This window comes from Rhodotorula paludigena (assembly GCF_050403205.1).
Source record: "Rhodotorula paludigena JCM10292 DNA, Rt_paludigena_JCM10292v1_ctg24, whole genome shotgun sequence".
Classification (NCBI taxonomy): domain Eukaryota; kingdom Fungi; phylum Basidiomycota; class Microbotryomycetes; order Sporidiobolales; family Sporidiobolaceae; genus Rhodotorula; species Rhodotorula paludigena.
Window position 1 is genome coordinate 179,828 of NW_027481434.1, and position 15,724 is coordinate 195,551.

At 64.5% G+C, this 15,724-nt stretch overlaps 6 protein-coding genes across 6 annotated transcripts; 3 read left to right on the plus strand and 3 right to left on the minus strand.

The window, feature by feature from the left end:
• Positions 1–483: 483 nt before the first annotated feature.
• JCM10292_000542 (septin family protein) lies at positions 484–2,365 on the minus strand (the record flags this gene model as incomplete). The annotated part of the gene is made up of 9 exons (XM_076649445.1): positions 484–734; positions 806–967; positions 1,035–1,044; positions 1,186–1,365; positions 1,428–1,647; positions 1,733–1,870; positions 1,934–2,015; positions 2,079–2,210; positions 2,287–2,365. The coding sequence occupies 9 exons, from the start codon at positions 2,363–2,365 to the stop codon at positions 484–486; spliced, it is 1,254 nt and encodes a 417-aa protein (XP_076505036.1).
• Positions 2,366–2,968: 603 nt separating this feature from the next.
• Positions 2,969–6,005, minus strand: ACO2 (aconitate hydratase ACO2; the record flags this gene model as incomplete). The annotated part of the gene is made up of 8 exons (XM_076649446.1): positions 2,969–3,361; positions 3,490–3,634; positions 3,704–4,181; positions 4,250–4,389; positions 4,462–5,185; positions 5,302–5,416; positions 5,491–5,615; positions 5,696–6,005. The coding sequence occupies 8 exons, from the start codon at positions 6,003–6,005 to the stop codon at positions 2,969–2,971; spliced, it is 2,430 nt and encodes an 809-aa protein (XP_076505037.1).
• Positions 6,006–6,185: 180 nt separating this feature from the next.
• On the minus strand, positions 6,186–7,401 carry NFU1 (Nfu1p; the record flags this gene model as incomplete). Its single annotated transcript, XM_076649447.1, has 4 exons — positions 6,186–6,275; positions 6,439–6,458; positions 6,557–7,114; positions 7,188–7,401. 4 exons carry the CDS (start codon positions 7,399–7,401, stop codon positions 6,186–6,188), a joined length of 882 nt encoding a protein of 293 aa, XP_076505038.1.
• A 341-nt stretch (positions 7,402–7,742) lies between these two features.
• JCM10292_000545 (ubiquitin-conjugating enzyme E2) lies at positions 7,743–9,057 on the plus strand (the record flags this gene model as incomplete). Its single annotated transcript, XM_076649448.1, has 12 exons — positions 7,743–7,778; positions 7,832–7,868; positions 7,964–8,044; positions 8,124–8,137; positions 8,221–8,253; positions 8,337–8,407; positions 8,537–8,565; positions 8,652–8,688; positions 8,756–8,819; positions 8,880–8,917; positions 8,980–8,993; positions 9,047–9,057. 12 exons carry the CDS (start codon positions 7,743–7,745, stop codon positions 9,055–9,057), a joined length of 465 nt encoding a protein of 154 aa, XP_076505039.1.
• A 755-nt stretch (positions 9,058–9,812) lies between these two features.
• Positions 9,813–12,846, plus strand: ACS2 (acetate--CoA ligase ACS2; the record flags this gene model as incomplete). The annotated part of the gene is made up of 10 exons (XM_076649449.1): positions 9,813–9,959; positions 10,419–10,441; positions 10,522–10,648; positions 10,723–10,845; positions 10,900–11,304; positions 11,364–11,520; positions 11,619–11,922; positions 11,994–12,525; positions 12,623–12,681; positions 12,744–12,846. The coding sequence occupies 10 exons, from the start codon at positions 9,813–9,815 to the stop codon at positions 12,844–12,846; spliced, it is 1,980 nt and encodes a 659-aa protein (XP_076505040.1).
• A 486-nt stretch (positions 12,847–13,332) lies between these two features.
• Positions 13,333–15,621, plus strand: JCM10292_000547 (uncharacterized protein; the record flags this gene model as incomplete). Its single annotated transcript, XM_076649450.1, has 7 exons — positions 13,333–13,337; positions 13,489–13,835; positions 13,913–14,019; positions 14,078–14,935; positions 14,992–15,300; positions 15,376–15,429; positions 15,496–15,621. The coding sequence occupies 7 exons, from the start codon at positions 13,333–13,335 to the stop codon at positions 15,619–15,621; spliced, it is 1,806 nt and encodes a 601-aa protein (XP_076505041.1).
• Positions 15,622–15,724: the final 103 nt, after the last annotated feature.

A 15,724-nucleotide genomic window follows, 5' to 3' on the forward strand; every position in this document is an offset into this window, starting at 1 on the left:
CTCGACCTGGAGAGCCTCGTGGCGTACGTCCAGGACAAGGGTTTCGCAACGCGGAAGAAGAGAACGACGGCGGACAACGGTTGCGCGCAGCTCTTTGTCCCTGTCGCTGTCACCACAAGTGTCTGGAGCACTCGCTGCCTGCTGCAACTTCTCCTGGCGACCGCGTTCCAGGATCGATGCGCGCAAGGTCGTCGAGACCCGCGTGTGTGCACGATAGCGAGATTGTGCGCGAGGCGCTGATCACCGACGGACTTTTCGATAGACCGGCCTCTCTCTCCTGACCAACAGGCGTGCACTGAACGAACGGACATTGGCAACGCGTGACAGAATGCGAGGTGTGGAGCGAGAAGAGATAGGAGGCAGGAGGAGAGCTGGGCTCGGGGTACTCGTCATGAAAGAAACACAGGGCGCGCAAAGAAGAAAGAGGGGGGTATAGGGGACGTGCGAAAAGGGGTCGTCGTTTCTCGAGAGCCATACTGGTCCTCACTGCATGCCGTCGTGGCCGTTCTGCCCGCCAGGCGTGAGCACCGGATGCGCCTGTCCCTGCTGCTGCGGCGAGACGGGTGTAGGCGAGTGGATCGCAGGAGGAGGCGGGGGCGGCGTGCCGCCGCTCGCCTCGGCGGCGGCGAGGCGCGCCTCGAGCGAGCGCAGGAGCTGCTCCTTGGCGAGGAGCTCTTGGCGGCGCTCGGCGATCTCGCGCTGAGAGCGGAGCTCGAGCTCGCGCAGGCGCTCCTCTGCAGGCAATTCACAGGCGCATGTCAGTCTTGACGCAGAAACTGTGGACGAATCCGACGGCGGCACGCACCCTCGCGACGGATCTGGTCCTCCTTGAGGCGCACACTCTGCGTGGCAAGGTCTTCGGGAAGGACACTCGCGTCCTGGCTGTCTCCATACTCCGGTCCGCCGGGCTGTCCACCCACCACGCTCCTGGAGAGCTTCTCCGTTCGGTATTGCTCGTAGAGGAAGTCTGCGGGCGTCAAGTGGGCGCAGAATAGTCGGGTGACGAGGAGGCGGGAAACTAGATGTCAGCGCACAATCCTTCGCCTGAGCAAATCAAGTACGCACCGTGCTGTAGTCCGGGGCATCGCAGGAATAAAGCCACAGACAGTACGGTTCCGGCGAAGGAGAGGCGCAGGCAGGGTCAGTCTCGCTGCATGCACACCCAAAAGCACGTGCCCGACGGACCGTGATCTCCTTGAGGTCGGTCAAGTGGGTCGAGAGGAGTGCGTTGCGGAGGCGCTGGAAGTCGCTGTGCTGCGGGTTGTCGACCTCGACGATGCCCCACGGGTAGCGGCGCGCGCGCACGGGCTCGCCGTTGACCTCGATCTCCTCCTCCGAGCCGACGATCGCAAAGGGCATGAGGGCCTGCACGGGCACTAGCGAGTCAGCAAGGCGCGAGGAAGAGCGGGCAGAGAAGCGGCACGCACCCGGAGCTCGCTGTTGTCCTGGATCGTCTCCTCCTCGTCCTCCTCGACGTCGTACGGGAAGTTGTAGATCGGGATCGAGTAGTACTCGATGTCCTCCATGACGCGGCGCTTGAACGCCTGCAGCTCGCCCGGCGTGAGCGTGTCCGACTTGCCGATGACGGGGATCACGTTGACGCGCGGCGAGAGGCGGCGCATGAGCTCGATGTCGAGCTCGCGCAGGCTGTGTCATCGCACGGCTAGGCTCATCAGCATCGCTCTTGCTCTTGTGGCAGTGTGCGTGATGAACGCTGCAACGCAGGACTCACGCGTGACCTGTCGGGGTGATGAAGTACAGGAGGGCGTGGACGCGGTTGTCGCGGAAGCGCGGGTTGCGCTTGATGCGGCTCTCCTCGGCGAGAATGTCGTCGTACTGGCGCTCGAGGTAGCCCATGATCTCGTTGAAGCTGCGGGTCATAGAGGGGCTCGAGTCAGCGCGGTCCCGGAATTGGCCCTACGAGCAGCCGTACGTGAACCCGTTGTCGATCTGGTCGCCAAAGCCGGGCGTGTCGACGACGGTGAGCGAGATGCGCACACCGTCCTCCTCGAGCTCTGCGAATTTTGGGCCCGTCAGCTCCGAGCCTCGACCGAGCGACGCGCACTCGAGCCACGCACCAACGTTGACGGGGTTGATCTTGATGCCATCCTCCTGGTGCGCCATCTCAGGTGCGACGGGCGCCTTGTGTTCGATGACGGGCGACTCGCAGAGCGTGTTGACGAAAGTCGTGCGGCCCGTTCCGCTCTGGCCTGCGATGCGGTGATGCACAGAGCTCGTCAGCGCGGCCCTAGGACGGACTGGGACGGGCCAGGGAAGCGGACGGACCGACGACCATGAGGGTGAATCCGAGGCCCTTCTTGACGACCTTGCGGCGGCCGCCGAAGGAGGAACCGGGACCGGCCATGCTGAAGATGGTCTTCTGGTCCCGCGCGAGCGAGTGTTGTTGCGCCAGCGTGGCGAGAGGGCGCGCGGGGAGGGCGGTGCGCGGAGAGGAGGACGACGAGAGGGTTGAGGGTGCGACGGGTCAGCGCGGGAAGTTCGTGCGGCTTGGTCGTGCTCGATCAAGCTCGTCTAGCGGTGCACGTGCTCGCTCAGCCCGCAGACAGCGTCAGTCGCGGCAGAGACGAGCGCGCGAGGGTGAGGTGGAGCCGGATCGCAGCGAGGCGACGGCAGAGCTCCAGAAGCACAGCGAGGGCGAGAGGCGGCGGGGAGAACGCTCACCTGGGTGCTGACTGCTCGCAAGGGACTGCCTGCGTCCTCTCTCGAGGCGACACGCTCGCTCAGGCCACCCGCGTCTTCGCGCGAGCCAGAGGCGCCCCTCCTCTCGAGGGGAGGTCCCGACGCCTTCCCTCGCCATCTCACACAAGGCGCAGCTGATACGATGCAGATGTTGCATGATGCAGAGGGGAGCAGAGAGAGAAAGAGCGGCGCAACCCCACGGAGAAACTCGTACAACACGATACCCGCCTCCCTCTCTCTCTCCCCTGTTCGACATCTCTATCCTCGTCTATGCGCTCGCAGCAGCCGCCTGCTCCTCGGCCGCCTTCTGCTTGATGAGGTTCAAGGCCGAGCCTGCGGAAATCCACTCGACCTGGTCGCGCGAGAGCCCGTGCACCGTCTTGACCCGCTTCTCGCTCCCGTCGCTCTTGCGCACGACAATGTCGACATCGGCGTCGAGGTGGCCGCGCAGGAGCGCGTCGAGGCCCGACGTCGAGACGACGTCGCCCGCGGCGACGTGCGCATAGTCGGCCTCGTCGGCAAACGTGAGCGGGAGCACGCCCTGCTTGGTCAGGTTGGTGCGGTGGATCCGCGCAAACGACCGCGCGAGGATGACCTTGCAGTTGAGGAATCGCGGCTGGAGCGACGCGTGCTCGCGCGCAGAACCCTCGCCGTAGTTGTGCTGTCAGGCCATGGAGGGGGAGAAAGGGTTAGCGCATGACCTTGAGAGGAGCGATCCGTCACAACGGCGCGGAAACGCGGTCCTCCTTTGCTCGAGGCCCTCGCATGTCAAAACAAGACGAGACGCACGTCGGTGACGATCATCCACGGCTGGCCACGCGCCTTGTACGCCTTGGCGACCTCCGGGATCGTGCCCTCCTCGCCCGTCTCGAAGTCGATCGCCGAGTTGACACGCTCCGTCTCGTCATTCATCGCCCCGATGAGCGTGTTCTCGCTGTGTCATCGTGCACGCGACAGCGCGTCAGTCGCATGCACTGGAGCCAGCAGAGGCAGCCGCACGCACGCAAGGTTCGACAGGTGGCCCTTGTACTTGAGCCACTTGCCCGCCGCCGAGATCTCGTCCGTCGTGCACTTGCCGCGGATGCGGAGCAAGCACCGGAGATCCTCAAACTCGAGCTGGGCGCCCGAGTCGGCAAACTGCGCGGGCGTAAAGTGCGGGTCGAACGGCTCGAGGAGCTCGAGGCGCGTCGACGTCGGCGAGATGGCGAGCGGCGTCGACGGCTCGGGCTCGGGCACGGCGCGCGGGAGGTACGACGTGTTGCCGGCCGTGAAGCCCGACGCGGGGAGCTTGTCGCCCGAGGGAGGGTCAAACTTGAACGGCTTGCCCTCGGCGTCGAGCAGCTCGTCGTGGCGCGGGTCAAAACTGAGCTTGCCCGAGAAGGCCATCGCCGTGACGATGTCGGGGGAAGCGAGGAAGTTCATCGTCAGGCGGTTGCCGTCGTTGCGCGCCTTGAAGTTGCGGTTGAACGACGTGAGGATGGCTGTACACCGTCGAGTGAGTATTGCTGCACTTTCCACTGATTCGTATCGCCTGATAAGCACAACGCACCGTTTTCCTCGCCCTTCTTCTCCGAGCGCTCCCACTGGCCGATGCAAGGACCGCACGCGTTGGCGAGGACCTGGCCGCCAACGGCCTCGAGGTCGGCCTTGATTCCGTCACGCTCGATGGTCGCGTTGATGAGCTCGGAGCTGGCGCACAGCGAAACGAAGGAGGGGAAAGTCAGCCTCGTGGGTTAGGGGGACTTCCGAGCCGGCACGCACCCAGGCGTGACCATGAAGCTGCTCTTGACGTTCAGGCCCTTGGCCTTTGCCTGCCGGGCGATGCTCGCCGCGCGCGCCATGTCCTCGTACGACGAGTTGGTGCAGCTGCCGATGAGCGCGGCGCTCAGCTCGTCCTTCCACCCCTTGTCCTGGACCAACCCGCCAAACTTGCTCAGCGGCGTGCTGAGGTCGGGCGTGAAGGGCCCGTTGAGCTTGGGCTCGAGCGTCGAGAGGTCGATCGAGACGTGCTGGTCGTACTCGCACCCGGCGTCGGCGCTGAGGAAGCCCGCGGCCTGCGCCTTGTCGGCCTCGTCGGCGACGGGCCCGCGGTTCGTCGCGTGCAGGTACCGCCGCATGTTGTCCGAGTACGGGAACGTCGACGTCGTCGCGCCCATCTCGGCGCCCATGTTGGCGATCGTCGCGAGGCCGGTCGCGCCCATGCGCTCGACGCCCTCGCCGTAGTACTCGATGATCGAGCCCGTGCCGCCGCGCACCGAGAGGCGGCCGACGACCTCGAGGATGACATCCTTGGCCGAGCACCAGCCCGAGAGCTCGCCCTTGAGCTCGACACCGATCAACTTCGGCGCCTTGAGCTCCCAGGGCGTCGCCGTCATCGCGTCGACGGCGTCAGCACCTCCGACACCGATGGCGATGGCGCCGAGACCGCCGGCGTTCGGCGTGTGCGAGTCGCAACCGAGCATAAGGAGACCGGGTGCCGAGTAGTCTGCGTAAATAGATCTGGTGAGTCCCGGTCCGCTCCTGCCACTGACCACGCAGTCACCCTCGGTTAGGAGACCAGTCCAAGTCGGCCAGATACCGAGAGAGACGAGGGCAACTCACTCTCGAGGACGATCTGGTGGATGATACCGCTGCCCGGGCCCCAGAACTCGATGCCGTACTTCTTGGCGGCGCTCTGGAGGAAGTCAAAGACCTCCTGGTTCGAGTGTATCGAGCGCTGGAGCGATGCAAGCCGAGCAGGGTCAGCCTTTGACGGCGCAGAGCAAAGGGAGGATGGCCGGGGAGGCGCACCTTGAGGTCAGCCTCTGCGCCCTCGTACGCCGAGATCAGGTGGTCGCAGTGGATCGACACGGGGACAGCCGTGCGGTCACGCCCGCAGGTCGAGAACTGGAGAATGGCCATCTGAGCGGAAGCATCTGCGAGCGGCGGCGGTGGGCGGCGGCATCAGCGCGATTCCTCTTTGTGCGGGCGTGTCGAAGGAGCACGGTCAGCTCACCCTGGAGTGCGACACGGTCGGGGCGGAGCTTGAGGTGCTTCTCGCCGCGGATGGGGTCCCCTCCGGCAAGGCCCTCCTCGACGTTGACGAGGTGCGAGTAGACAATCTTTTCGGCGAGCGAGAGCGGACGACCCCCGAGGACGCTGCGGACGGTCTCGAGCTGGCGCACGAGGTGCGCGTACGGCGGCGTGATCGAGGCGTAGTCCTTTGGCGGCGCAGGCGGGAACGGCGTGGGCGTCGCGAGCGAGCGCGACTGGCGCGGGTGCGCGTGCGCGGCTGCGCGGGACAGCTGCTTGCGGAGGGCCAGCATCGCTCAGACCGCGTCCTGGAGCGCTGCGAGTGGCGGCGACGAGAGCCGAGCGCGGCAGAGTCAATCGAGCACGCGAATCCGCGGCCAGCAAATTCCCTTCCGGCCTGACCCACCCCGACCGAGCACTCTCGAGAGAGACACGGGACAGAAGCGTGTCTATGTGCCATGCGAAGACAAAGACTACACCGACACCGTCTTGCCCCCCATCCGTAGCCGCTCTTCAAACTTGGCAAACTCGTCCTCGGCAACCGCCTCCGCCGGACCCAGGACCTGTGGCGACAAAGCAGCAGCGTCAGCACGCAGTGCCTTGGAAGGAACGCAGGTGCACGTGGGAGAGAACAGAGGTGGAGAGCGGGACTGGGAAGGTCCGGCGCATTCATGCGAACCGGGACGAGGGGTGAGGGCAGTAGACTCTGTGGAAGGAGGAGCTCACCTGCTCGACCTCCTTGACCTCTGTTGCGCAAAAGGTGACGAGACAACCGGATCCGGGGTCAGCAACCGACTTGGTTCCGCACTCTCAGGCGGGACGAATCCGCCACGAGTCGACGCACCGGGAATGTAGTGCATGAGCATGCGCTCGATGCCGCTCTTGAGCGTGACGGCCGAGCTCTCGCAGCCCCTGCAGCTGCCCTTGAGGCTGAGCTGGACGACGCCCGAGTCCTCGTCGAACCCGCGGTACTCGATGTCGCCGCCGTCCTCCATGATGGCCGGCCGCACGCGCGTCTCGAGCAGCTCCTTGATCATCGCGACCACCTCGCTGTCCGTGTCGAGGATGCGCGTATCCTCGGCGCCGCCGCCGCGCCCCTCCTCGAAGAGCGGCCGCCCGGCCGTAAAGTGCTCCATGATGATCGAGTAGATCTCGGGCTTGAGCTCGCTCCACTGCCCGTCCTCGGTCTTGTTCACCGAGATAAAGTCGGGCCCGAAGAAGACAGACTTGACGTCGGGGAGGTGGAACAGGCGGTCGGCGAGCGGAGAAGCGGCGGCGGCGCCAGCGTCGAGGAACTCGTGCGTGGCGCCGGGCGAGACCTCCTGTCCGGGGATGAACTTGAGCGAGTCGGCGTTGGGGGTCGACTCGGTCTGGATGAACATGGTGCGGCGCTGCGACGGCGCTGCAAAGAAGTCCGACGGGATGAGGTCAGCCGAAGTCTCCTCGGCTGGGACCGTGGGAATCTCCCGACGCACCAGAGAGCTGCCATGCTGCAGTAGCACTCGCTGGGCTCCAGCGCGGCCTGGCAGCGGCGCGTGTGAGCGAGCGAGACGGTGCGGCAAAGGCGGCGGCGGAAGAGAGAGCGCGGTGGGCACTCGCTCCAGCAGATGCCGTGGGAGTGGGCAAGCGAGCCCGCAGCGTGCGGGCGGCGAGGGTGAGCGTAGTCCTGGCGGTGCTCTGTGCGGCCATGGCGAACGTGCGGTAAAGTCAAGGAAACGAGGCCAACCAGCGCGAAGGCGAGGCGGCACCGGCTGCACGCGGACAGGGGAACCTGTGTAAGGCGGGACTGGCTGTAGGAGTACTTCGAATGGCTGATCTCACCCTTCACTGCTCTTCTCTGCAGTGATGATCGCCTCGAGGCGGTGCACCCGCGAGGTTGGTCTCTCCCCTGCCTCGCTTGCCTAGCACAGAGTGTCGGACTGCTACACTCAGACACGCTCCAGAGCTTGCACAATCCCCGCTAGCGCCTCCCAGCTAGTCCGCTCGCTCGATTCCCCTCGCTCCCTCGGCTCGCGCATCGCCTCGAACTCATGGGCTCGCGCATCGCTACCAAGCGCTTGCAGAAGGTGCGCCGCACGCTCAGCCGTACGAGACCGTACTAACTCCGTCGTGTGCTCAGGAGCTCACCGAGCTCCAGACCAAGGGCGCTCCGGCCGGTGCGTATGTGGTGCCGCGCCTTGGCCATGTACTCCCGCGCGCTACGAGGGCGCACCGATGCTGACCTGACGTTACTGGCTCTCGACCTGCACAGGCTGCCGCGTGCTGCGCGCCGAGAATCTCGAGGAGTGGGTCCTCGCCATCTCGGTCCTCGGCGAGTCGGTCTACGAAGGAGGTGCGTACAAGCTCGTTCCGACCCTCCCGGGCGTCGATCAGACCATCGTGACCGTGCTCACTGCTGGGCGCGCTTGCAGAGGAGTTCGCGCTGGTACGCGGCTCGAGGCATAACTCGCTCTTGACCGCGCAATAGTTCTGACCTGACGCCGCGCCTCCGCCGGTCCGTATTCGCAGCGTTTCCGGTTCACAACAAGCTACCCGATAGAGGTGCGTCGATTTCTGACCGGGGCGTTCGAGCGAGTGCTGATGGCTTGTTCACGTCGCCTGCTTCGGCGCTGGACCGACCGCAGTCGCCCGAAGTCACCTTCCTGACGAGCGACGGCTTCTCGCCTCCCATGCATCCGCATGTCTACACGAATGGGTGCGCCACTTGTCCGGGATTCTCGTGTCTTCTGACAGAGCGACACGAGAGGGCTTCATCCCTCGCGCAGCATCGCCCTCGTTTGAAGAACCGGCTAACCGAGTCCTTGCTTGTCCATTCTGAGAACAGACACATCTGCGCATCTGTGCTCGGCAGTGGTGCGTGAATGGCCACTTTGAGTCTGCTCCGCGCCTGGGCGACGCGGGCGACGGACCGCTGTCTGTGCTGACGCACATTCGCACAGGATGGTCGCCCGTACTCAACGTACAGAGCTTGTTGATGTGCGTCTCGCCGCGTGCGGATATTCCGCGTCTGCGCTTGCAAAGGCTGACTCAGCGTTCCGAGCAGAACGATGCAGTCGATGCTGGCGAGCTGCAAGAAGAAGGAGCTCCCGCCGGATAACGACCGCTATGTGCGTTGTGTGTGCATCGTCAGGGCGAGATTCGACTCTGACCTCGAGACGGTCGCACAGGTCCGCAACGCGCCGAAAAGCCCGAAGGACACGCGATGGTGGGTGGCCGCTGATCTCTCACGCTTCTCCTACCCGACTGACACTCGTCGTGCACACACAGGGCCTACCATGACGGTACATTGCATCTGTCGTTCCGCAGAGCCTGGACTAATCTCTAGCAATCGCAGACACTGTCTAATCGCCGTGATCATCGACGCGCTCTTCTCTTTCCTCCCGCCCGCTCGCATCTTCCCACCCTTGTACCCGCCACGATACCCGTACCTGTCTCCTACGCACTCCCCTCGACCTCCTCACAGCGCGGATATTGCCCGGCGCCGGCGTCTCTGACCGCCCCCTGACCGGCGAGCGAACTGGTGAGGGTCGCGCGTGATTGGCTCCCGGCGCGTTCCGACCCCACCGGCGGGCGAGTTGGCCGGGTCCAGCTTCCGCGTCCTTTCGCCTCGCGCCTCGCCCGGCGCTGCTGTGCTGCCGGGTCCTCGGGGGTGATCCCGAAACATGTGCAGGGCGGGATTGACCAGCGCCGGGACTCGCGAGTGCAGAGGGGGGGGAAAAGCGGGGTTGGCTGGCAGTCTCTACGGAATCGCACTTCATTGCCGTGCACTAGCAGGAGGGAGGTTCTGAGAGTTACAGAATCGCGCGAGCTACTGGACAGAGAGTGATTGAGCTGGGCAAGGAGGACAACGGCGATTGAGAAGGTTGCGATGACGAGGCGAGGGGGAGCTCCAGCGTTGCAAGGGCGGGGCCGAGACCGCGATAGGCGGTGAGCGTCGGGAGGACTCGTGAGCCAAGGAACGGGCGCGCGAATGCGCTCAGCGGCGGGCGGGCGAGGGCACGAGGGGCGGCCAGCCGTCCCCACTTCCGAGCGTCGCGACGACCCTCCCGCGTCCCTCTCTCGCCCTTCTTCCCACTCAGCTCAGAGCCTCGCACGCAACGATGGCGTCCGAGCACCAGTACAACGCCCCGACCCACCCCATCTCGAAGCGCAACGACGGCTCGTCGCACAAGCCGCATGCGCACGAGGAAGAGTACCGCAAGCTCTACGCAGAGTCGGTCGAGCAGCCCGCGCAGTTCTGGGACCGCGTGAGTGCACCCCTCTCTTGCCTCCGCACCATCCCTCGACTCGCACGGCGTCGTTCCGGGCGTGTTCCCGCATCTCACGCTTCCGAGCTCGCGAGATTCGCACGCATCCACTCCTTCTGGGAGGGCGCGTCGATGCACGCACGGGCAGAGACACTGCCTCTGGTGCTCGTGCAGGCGGCAGACTTGAAAAAGGAGCCGCCGTCGCCGAGTTGTGCGCGATCTTGTGTCGAGTTGGGGGAGGCGCGAGTCCGCGCGCTTTCCTCCCGCTCGCTGCAGCGCTTCCGGGCGGGGATAAATCCCAGCACTGTAGATTGCGGATCTGTCTGAGCCAGTCGGACGGCTCTCGTGCGGCCAGGAGCTCTGTGGGACGCTGGGCACGTCGATGCGGGGACGTCGCGCCTCCTTCCGAATGTTGGCGCTGACGCTTTCTCGCTCTCCGGGGCACGACGCGACGCACAGATGGCCAAGGAGCACCTCTACTGGTGCGTTGCGCGCTGCGCTGCTTTCCATCGCGCCGATCGCAGCCATGTGGGGAGCCTGACGAACTGTCGCTGTCCCGTAGGCACCGCCCGTACTCGACCGTCCAGGCCGGCTCGTTCGAGGCTGGCGACGTCCAGTGGTTCCCTGAAGGCGGCCTGAACGTTTCATACAACTGCGTCGACCGCTGGGCGTACAAGCACCCGAACAAGGTGCGTCCTTCCCTTGTTTCGCCGATTCTGCTCCGCCAGATCCGCTTACATACGCCTCTGTGCCTCTCTCGCAGACTGCCATCATCTGGGAGGCCGATGAGCCTGGCGAGCACGTCGAGCTCACGTACGAGCAGCTCTTCCAGGAGGTGTGCCGCACGGCCAACATCCTCAAGAGCTATGGTGTCAAGAAGGGCGACGTGCGTGCTCCTCCTTTCGGCTCTACGATCTGCGACTGACGCGATTGCGCGCAGACTGTCGCCATCTACCTGCCCATGGTCCCCGAGGCGGCGATCGCCTTCCTCGCCTGCGCCCGTCTCGGCGCGATCCACTCGGTCGTCTTTGCCGGCTTCTCGGCCGAGTCGCTCCGCGACCGCGTCGTCGACGCCAAGTCGCGCGTCGTCATCACGACCGACGAGGGCAAGCGCGGCGGCAAGACGATCGCGACCAAGTCGATCGTCGACGCGGCGCTCAACGAGTGCCCGCTCGTCGAGCACGTCCTCGTCCTCAAGCGCACCGGCGGCAACGTCAAGTGGACCGAGGGCCGCGACCACTGGTGGCACGAGGAGAAGCTCGCGGTGCAGCCGTACTGCCCCGTCGAGATTGTCGCTGCCGAGGACCCGCTCTTCATCCTGTACACCTCGGGCTCGACTGGCAAGGTATCACCAGTGCCCTGCCTGTTTTGCACGAGCTGGAGCTGATTCGATCGCGCGCGCAGCCCAAGGGTGTTGTTCACTCCTCCGCAGGATACCTCCTCGGCGCTTTCATGACGCTCAAGTACGTCTTCGATGTCCACCCCGAGGACCGCTACGCCTGCATGGCCGACGTCGGCTGGATCACGGGCCACACCTACATCGTCTACGGCCCGCTTGCCAGTAAGTTCTCGCTTCCTATCGACCCTGCGTCGCCTCGCCTCGCCAGGCCAGGGCGGTTCCTGCCAGTCAGTTCAGCTCCTGATCAATTCCCCCTGCAGACGGTGTCACGACGACCATCTTCGAGTCGACTCCCGTCTACCCCACCCCCTCGCGCTTCTGGGAGACCGTCGCCAAGCACAAGCTCACCCAGTTCTACACCGCCCCGACCGCCATCCGTCTCCTCCGCCGCCTCGGCGAGGAGCACATCAAGGGCCACGACCTGTCGACGCTCCGCACGATCGGCTCGGTCGGCGAGCCGATCAACCCCGAGGCGTGGGAGTGGTACTGGGAGCACGTCGGCCAGAAGGAGTGCGCCGTCGTCGACACCTACTGGCAGACGGAGACTGGTTCCATCATCATTACGTGCGTTGACACTCGAAAACGGTCTGGCGTACTTGACGGCGAACGCGCGCTGACTTGCATCCGACCCCCAGCCCTCTTCCCGGCGCGACCAAGACCAAGCCCGGCGCAGCAACCCTTCCCTTCTTCGGCATCGACCCGGTGCTCCTCGACCCGACATCGGGCGAGGAGATCAAGGGCAACGACGTCGAGGGCGTGCTGTGCGTGCGCAAGCCGTGGCCGTCGATCGCGCGCACGGTCTACGGCGACCACAAGCGGTTCCTCGACACGTACATGAACGCGTACCCGGGCTACTACTTCACGGGCGACGGTGCCGGGCGCGACCACGACGGGTACTACTGGATCCGCGGCCGCGTCGACGACGTGATCAACGTGTCGGGCCACCGCCTCTCGACGGCCGAGATCGAGTCGGCGCTGATCCAGCACAACGGCGTCGCCGAGACGGCCGTCGTCGGCATCCCCGACGAGCTCACGGGGCAGGCGGTCGTGGCCTACGTGACGCTCAAGCCGGACTTCAACTTTGACGCCTCGGACGAACCCGCCCTCTTGAAGGAATTGGTGCTCCAGGTCCGCAAGACGATTGGCCCGTTCGCTGCGCCCAAGAAGGCAAGTCCCTGAGCACTTCCGGGAGGTCCTGGGGGGTGTTGAGAACGTGTCGGGGTCGTCTGGGACGCGTGCTGACCTCCTCACCTCCTTTTTGCAGATGGTTCTTGTCCAGGACCTGCCCAAGACTCGCTCGGGCAAGATCATGCGGCGAATCCTGTGCGTGCAGACCCTCGCGCTGCTTCAGATCGGGCGCAGGCTGACCCGTCTCGAGGAAACAGGCGCAAGATCAGCGCCGGCGAGGGCGACCAGCTCGGCGACCTTTCCACTCTCGCGGACCCGTCTGTCGTCGAGCAGATCAACGCCAAGTTCTCTCAACAGTAGCGCTCCGTCGTGCCGTCGTCATCACCGTCGTTTGCAGTTCCTTCCGCTCCCAGTCGTCGAAGCCTGTATAGTCTCTCTTTCTCTCTCGCTCTTGGTCCCTCGAACGCGCGCCTCGTGAAATGGGTATTGTAGTTCGTAATCGTCGCACTCACACGGGTACAAAAGAGAGAGGTGTCGGAAAGCAGCTTGATCGCCGTTGCCGGCGGTTTGTCGAAAGCGCTCCGACGCTGCTTTCTGCTCGTTCCCTCGTCCCGATTACTCGCCCGACGGGTTGCATCGGATACTTGCACGCTCTACTTGCTCTCCAGTCTGCTAGAACACTGCCGAGCGCGCTCTGCGACACCGTCGACTCGAGATCGCTCTCCTCTCTTTCGGCGCAACTACTCTGATCGCCACACGCCTCCGGCACGCCTGTACAGCGACTGTCTTAGCAGAAGGAGCTCCGCAGAAACCTCTCGGCGCATCGGAGTAGCCTCGGCGGGCAAGATGAGGTGAGTCTGCGTCTCTCGAGCTCTGGAGGGTCCCCCGCGGGGGCGTGCAGCTGGCGAGATAGGGCATCGAGGCGGTCGTGCGCGACGTGTGCAGGCTCAGGCACAGTGAAAGGCTGCAAAATAGCTGACGATCTCTTCTCACACGACAAAGCGACTCCGTTCCTCCGGTGAACGAGCTGATCTGGATCAGCGTCAAGCCGATCCTCAAACTCGCCATCCCAGCCTCCCTGGGGTTCTGGATGACCCGAGCCGGTCTCTTTCCTGTCGCCGCCGCCCGAGGAGCGTCGCAAATCATCCTCAACGTCGCCCTCCCGTCCCTCCTCTTCTCGAAAATCACCCCCTCAATCAACGGCGACAATGCGAAAGCCATCGGGCCGATCTTTCTCGTCGGCATCATCTACATGATTCTGTCGCTATTGATGGGCGTCATCGTCCGCGTGCTTTTTCCGACACCGCGAAACTTCCGATGGGGGTTGCTTGCAGCGGCGACCTGGTCCAGTGCGTCTCTGCACTCTGCTGCCCGCCATGACAAGTGGACATCAGATACTGACACGCACGGCGTTGCTGTGCTGCAGACTGGGGCGACTTGCCGACGAGCGTCGTGCAAACGGTTTGCGCTTCGGCCCCCTTTTCCGGGCAGGCGGACGCGGATCTGGCCGTCGCCTACGTCGCCATCTTCATCGTGAGTGATTCGCTGACATGGCACAGAAGCATATTCCTGATGGCTCGACTTCCCACAGCTCATCTTCTACATCACGCTCTTCCCCATGCGCGGTATTCACCTCATCGAGCGCGACTACACGCACCCGCCGCGCGAATTGACGGACGAGGAGAAGGAGGAGCATGCTGCGCGAGGTCCGCTACACAGCCTGCGGGTAGCCGGGCGGAACGTTGGCGGCCTGGTGAGGAGGCGGCGAGGGGGGCGAGTCGGCGTTGACGACGAAGCAGCGGCGCCGGCGGGCGCCACCGCGACCGACGAAGCGGAGGAGAAGCGATCCACAACGCAGCACCCGCTTCCCACCTTCTCGCCATTGCACCGCCAGACGACATCCCGCTCGATAGACTCGGCATCAGTCCGCGAAATCGCTGGCGCAGCTCACGCGGCATCGCCTCCTGAAGTGCCGGGACAGTTTTCGGGGGCAACTGCGACGCCCGTCAGCGAGCTCATGCGCACGAGGTCGTTCGGACAGCGACACGTCCGGCACGTCCTCGCGGCCGAGCAGCGTGCACGCCTGCAGCCCATCGCGGGCAGTCGCGCCGTCTCGGTCGCGGACGACGAGGATATTACGGAGGTGGGGACGCAGATGACGGACGACACGGAGGAGCGCACGGAGAAGAAGGAGATGCTGCTCGCACGGACGATGTCGCCGCCTTCGGGACCGGAGGACAGGCATGCCGATACCTCATTCGAGCGCGAGAAGGGGGACCTCAACCACAACGTCGCGTCGAGCGAAGTCGACGACGAGGACGAGCCGCAGCGAGGTCGCGCAATGCGGTGGCTCATCAGCGTAAAGGGTTTCGTGCTGTCGCTGCTCACGCCGCCGACCATCTCGCTCGTCATTGCCCTGATCTGCGCCCTCGTCAACCCGCTCAAGGCAGTGAGTATGGGCGCGTTGATTTCGATGATAGAGCGCTGACCGCCCACCATGTCCAGCTCTTTGTCACTGTACCCGACTACGGCTGGAACCCTACTGCGCCCGATGGCCTGCCGCCTCTCAGCATCCTGCTCGACACTGCAACATTCATCGGCAACGCGTCGGTCCCGCTCGGCCTCCTCGTTCTCGGCTCAACCCTCGGGCGCATGGAGATCCCCCGGCCTATCTCGCGCCTTCCGCTCTACAGCATCTTTGGCCTCGCGCTCTGCAAGGTCGTCATCTTGCCCATCATCGGCTACCTCTTTGTGCGCGCCTTGACACTGCACACAAACCTGATCGACGAGGACAACCATGTCCTGCAGTTTGTCGTGCGTTATCTCCCGCTTTCAATCCACTGCCTTTGCAACGCTGCTCGAATGTCTGACGCATCTCGCGACCTGCAGATGATCTTCTTTTCGGTTGTGCCGACCGCAACAACGCAATGCGCATTGACAGTGGTGCGTTCGCTCGTCGTCCTCGGTGCCAGGGCGCCCGCCTGACGGTCTCGCCCTGCTTCTCCCCAGATCTTTGCGCCGGAGGATGGCGAGAACAATTCGTCAACTCTGTCTGCGCATCTGATTACGCAGTATTTCATCTTTGCCTTCACGAGCGTGATCCTCACCGCGATCACGCTGCGCACCATCTTCTAGACCTCCCTGCGTCTCGTTCTACACCCGGTCGTCCCCTTTGCCGTAGCCATTGTCAGTAACTGTTGCATGCGTATTCAGAATGTCACCAGACGGTAGAACATGT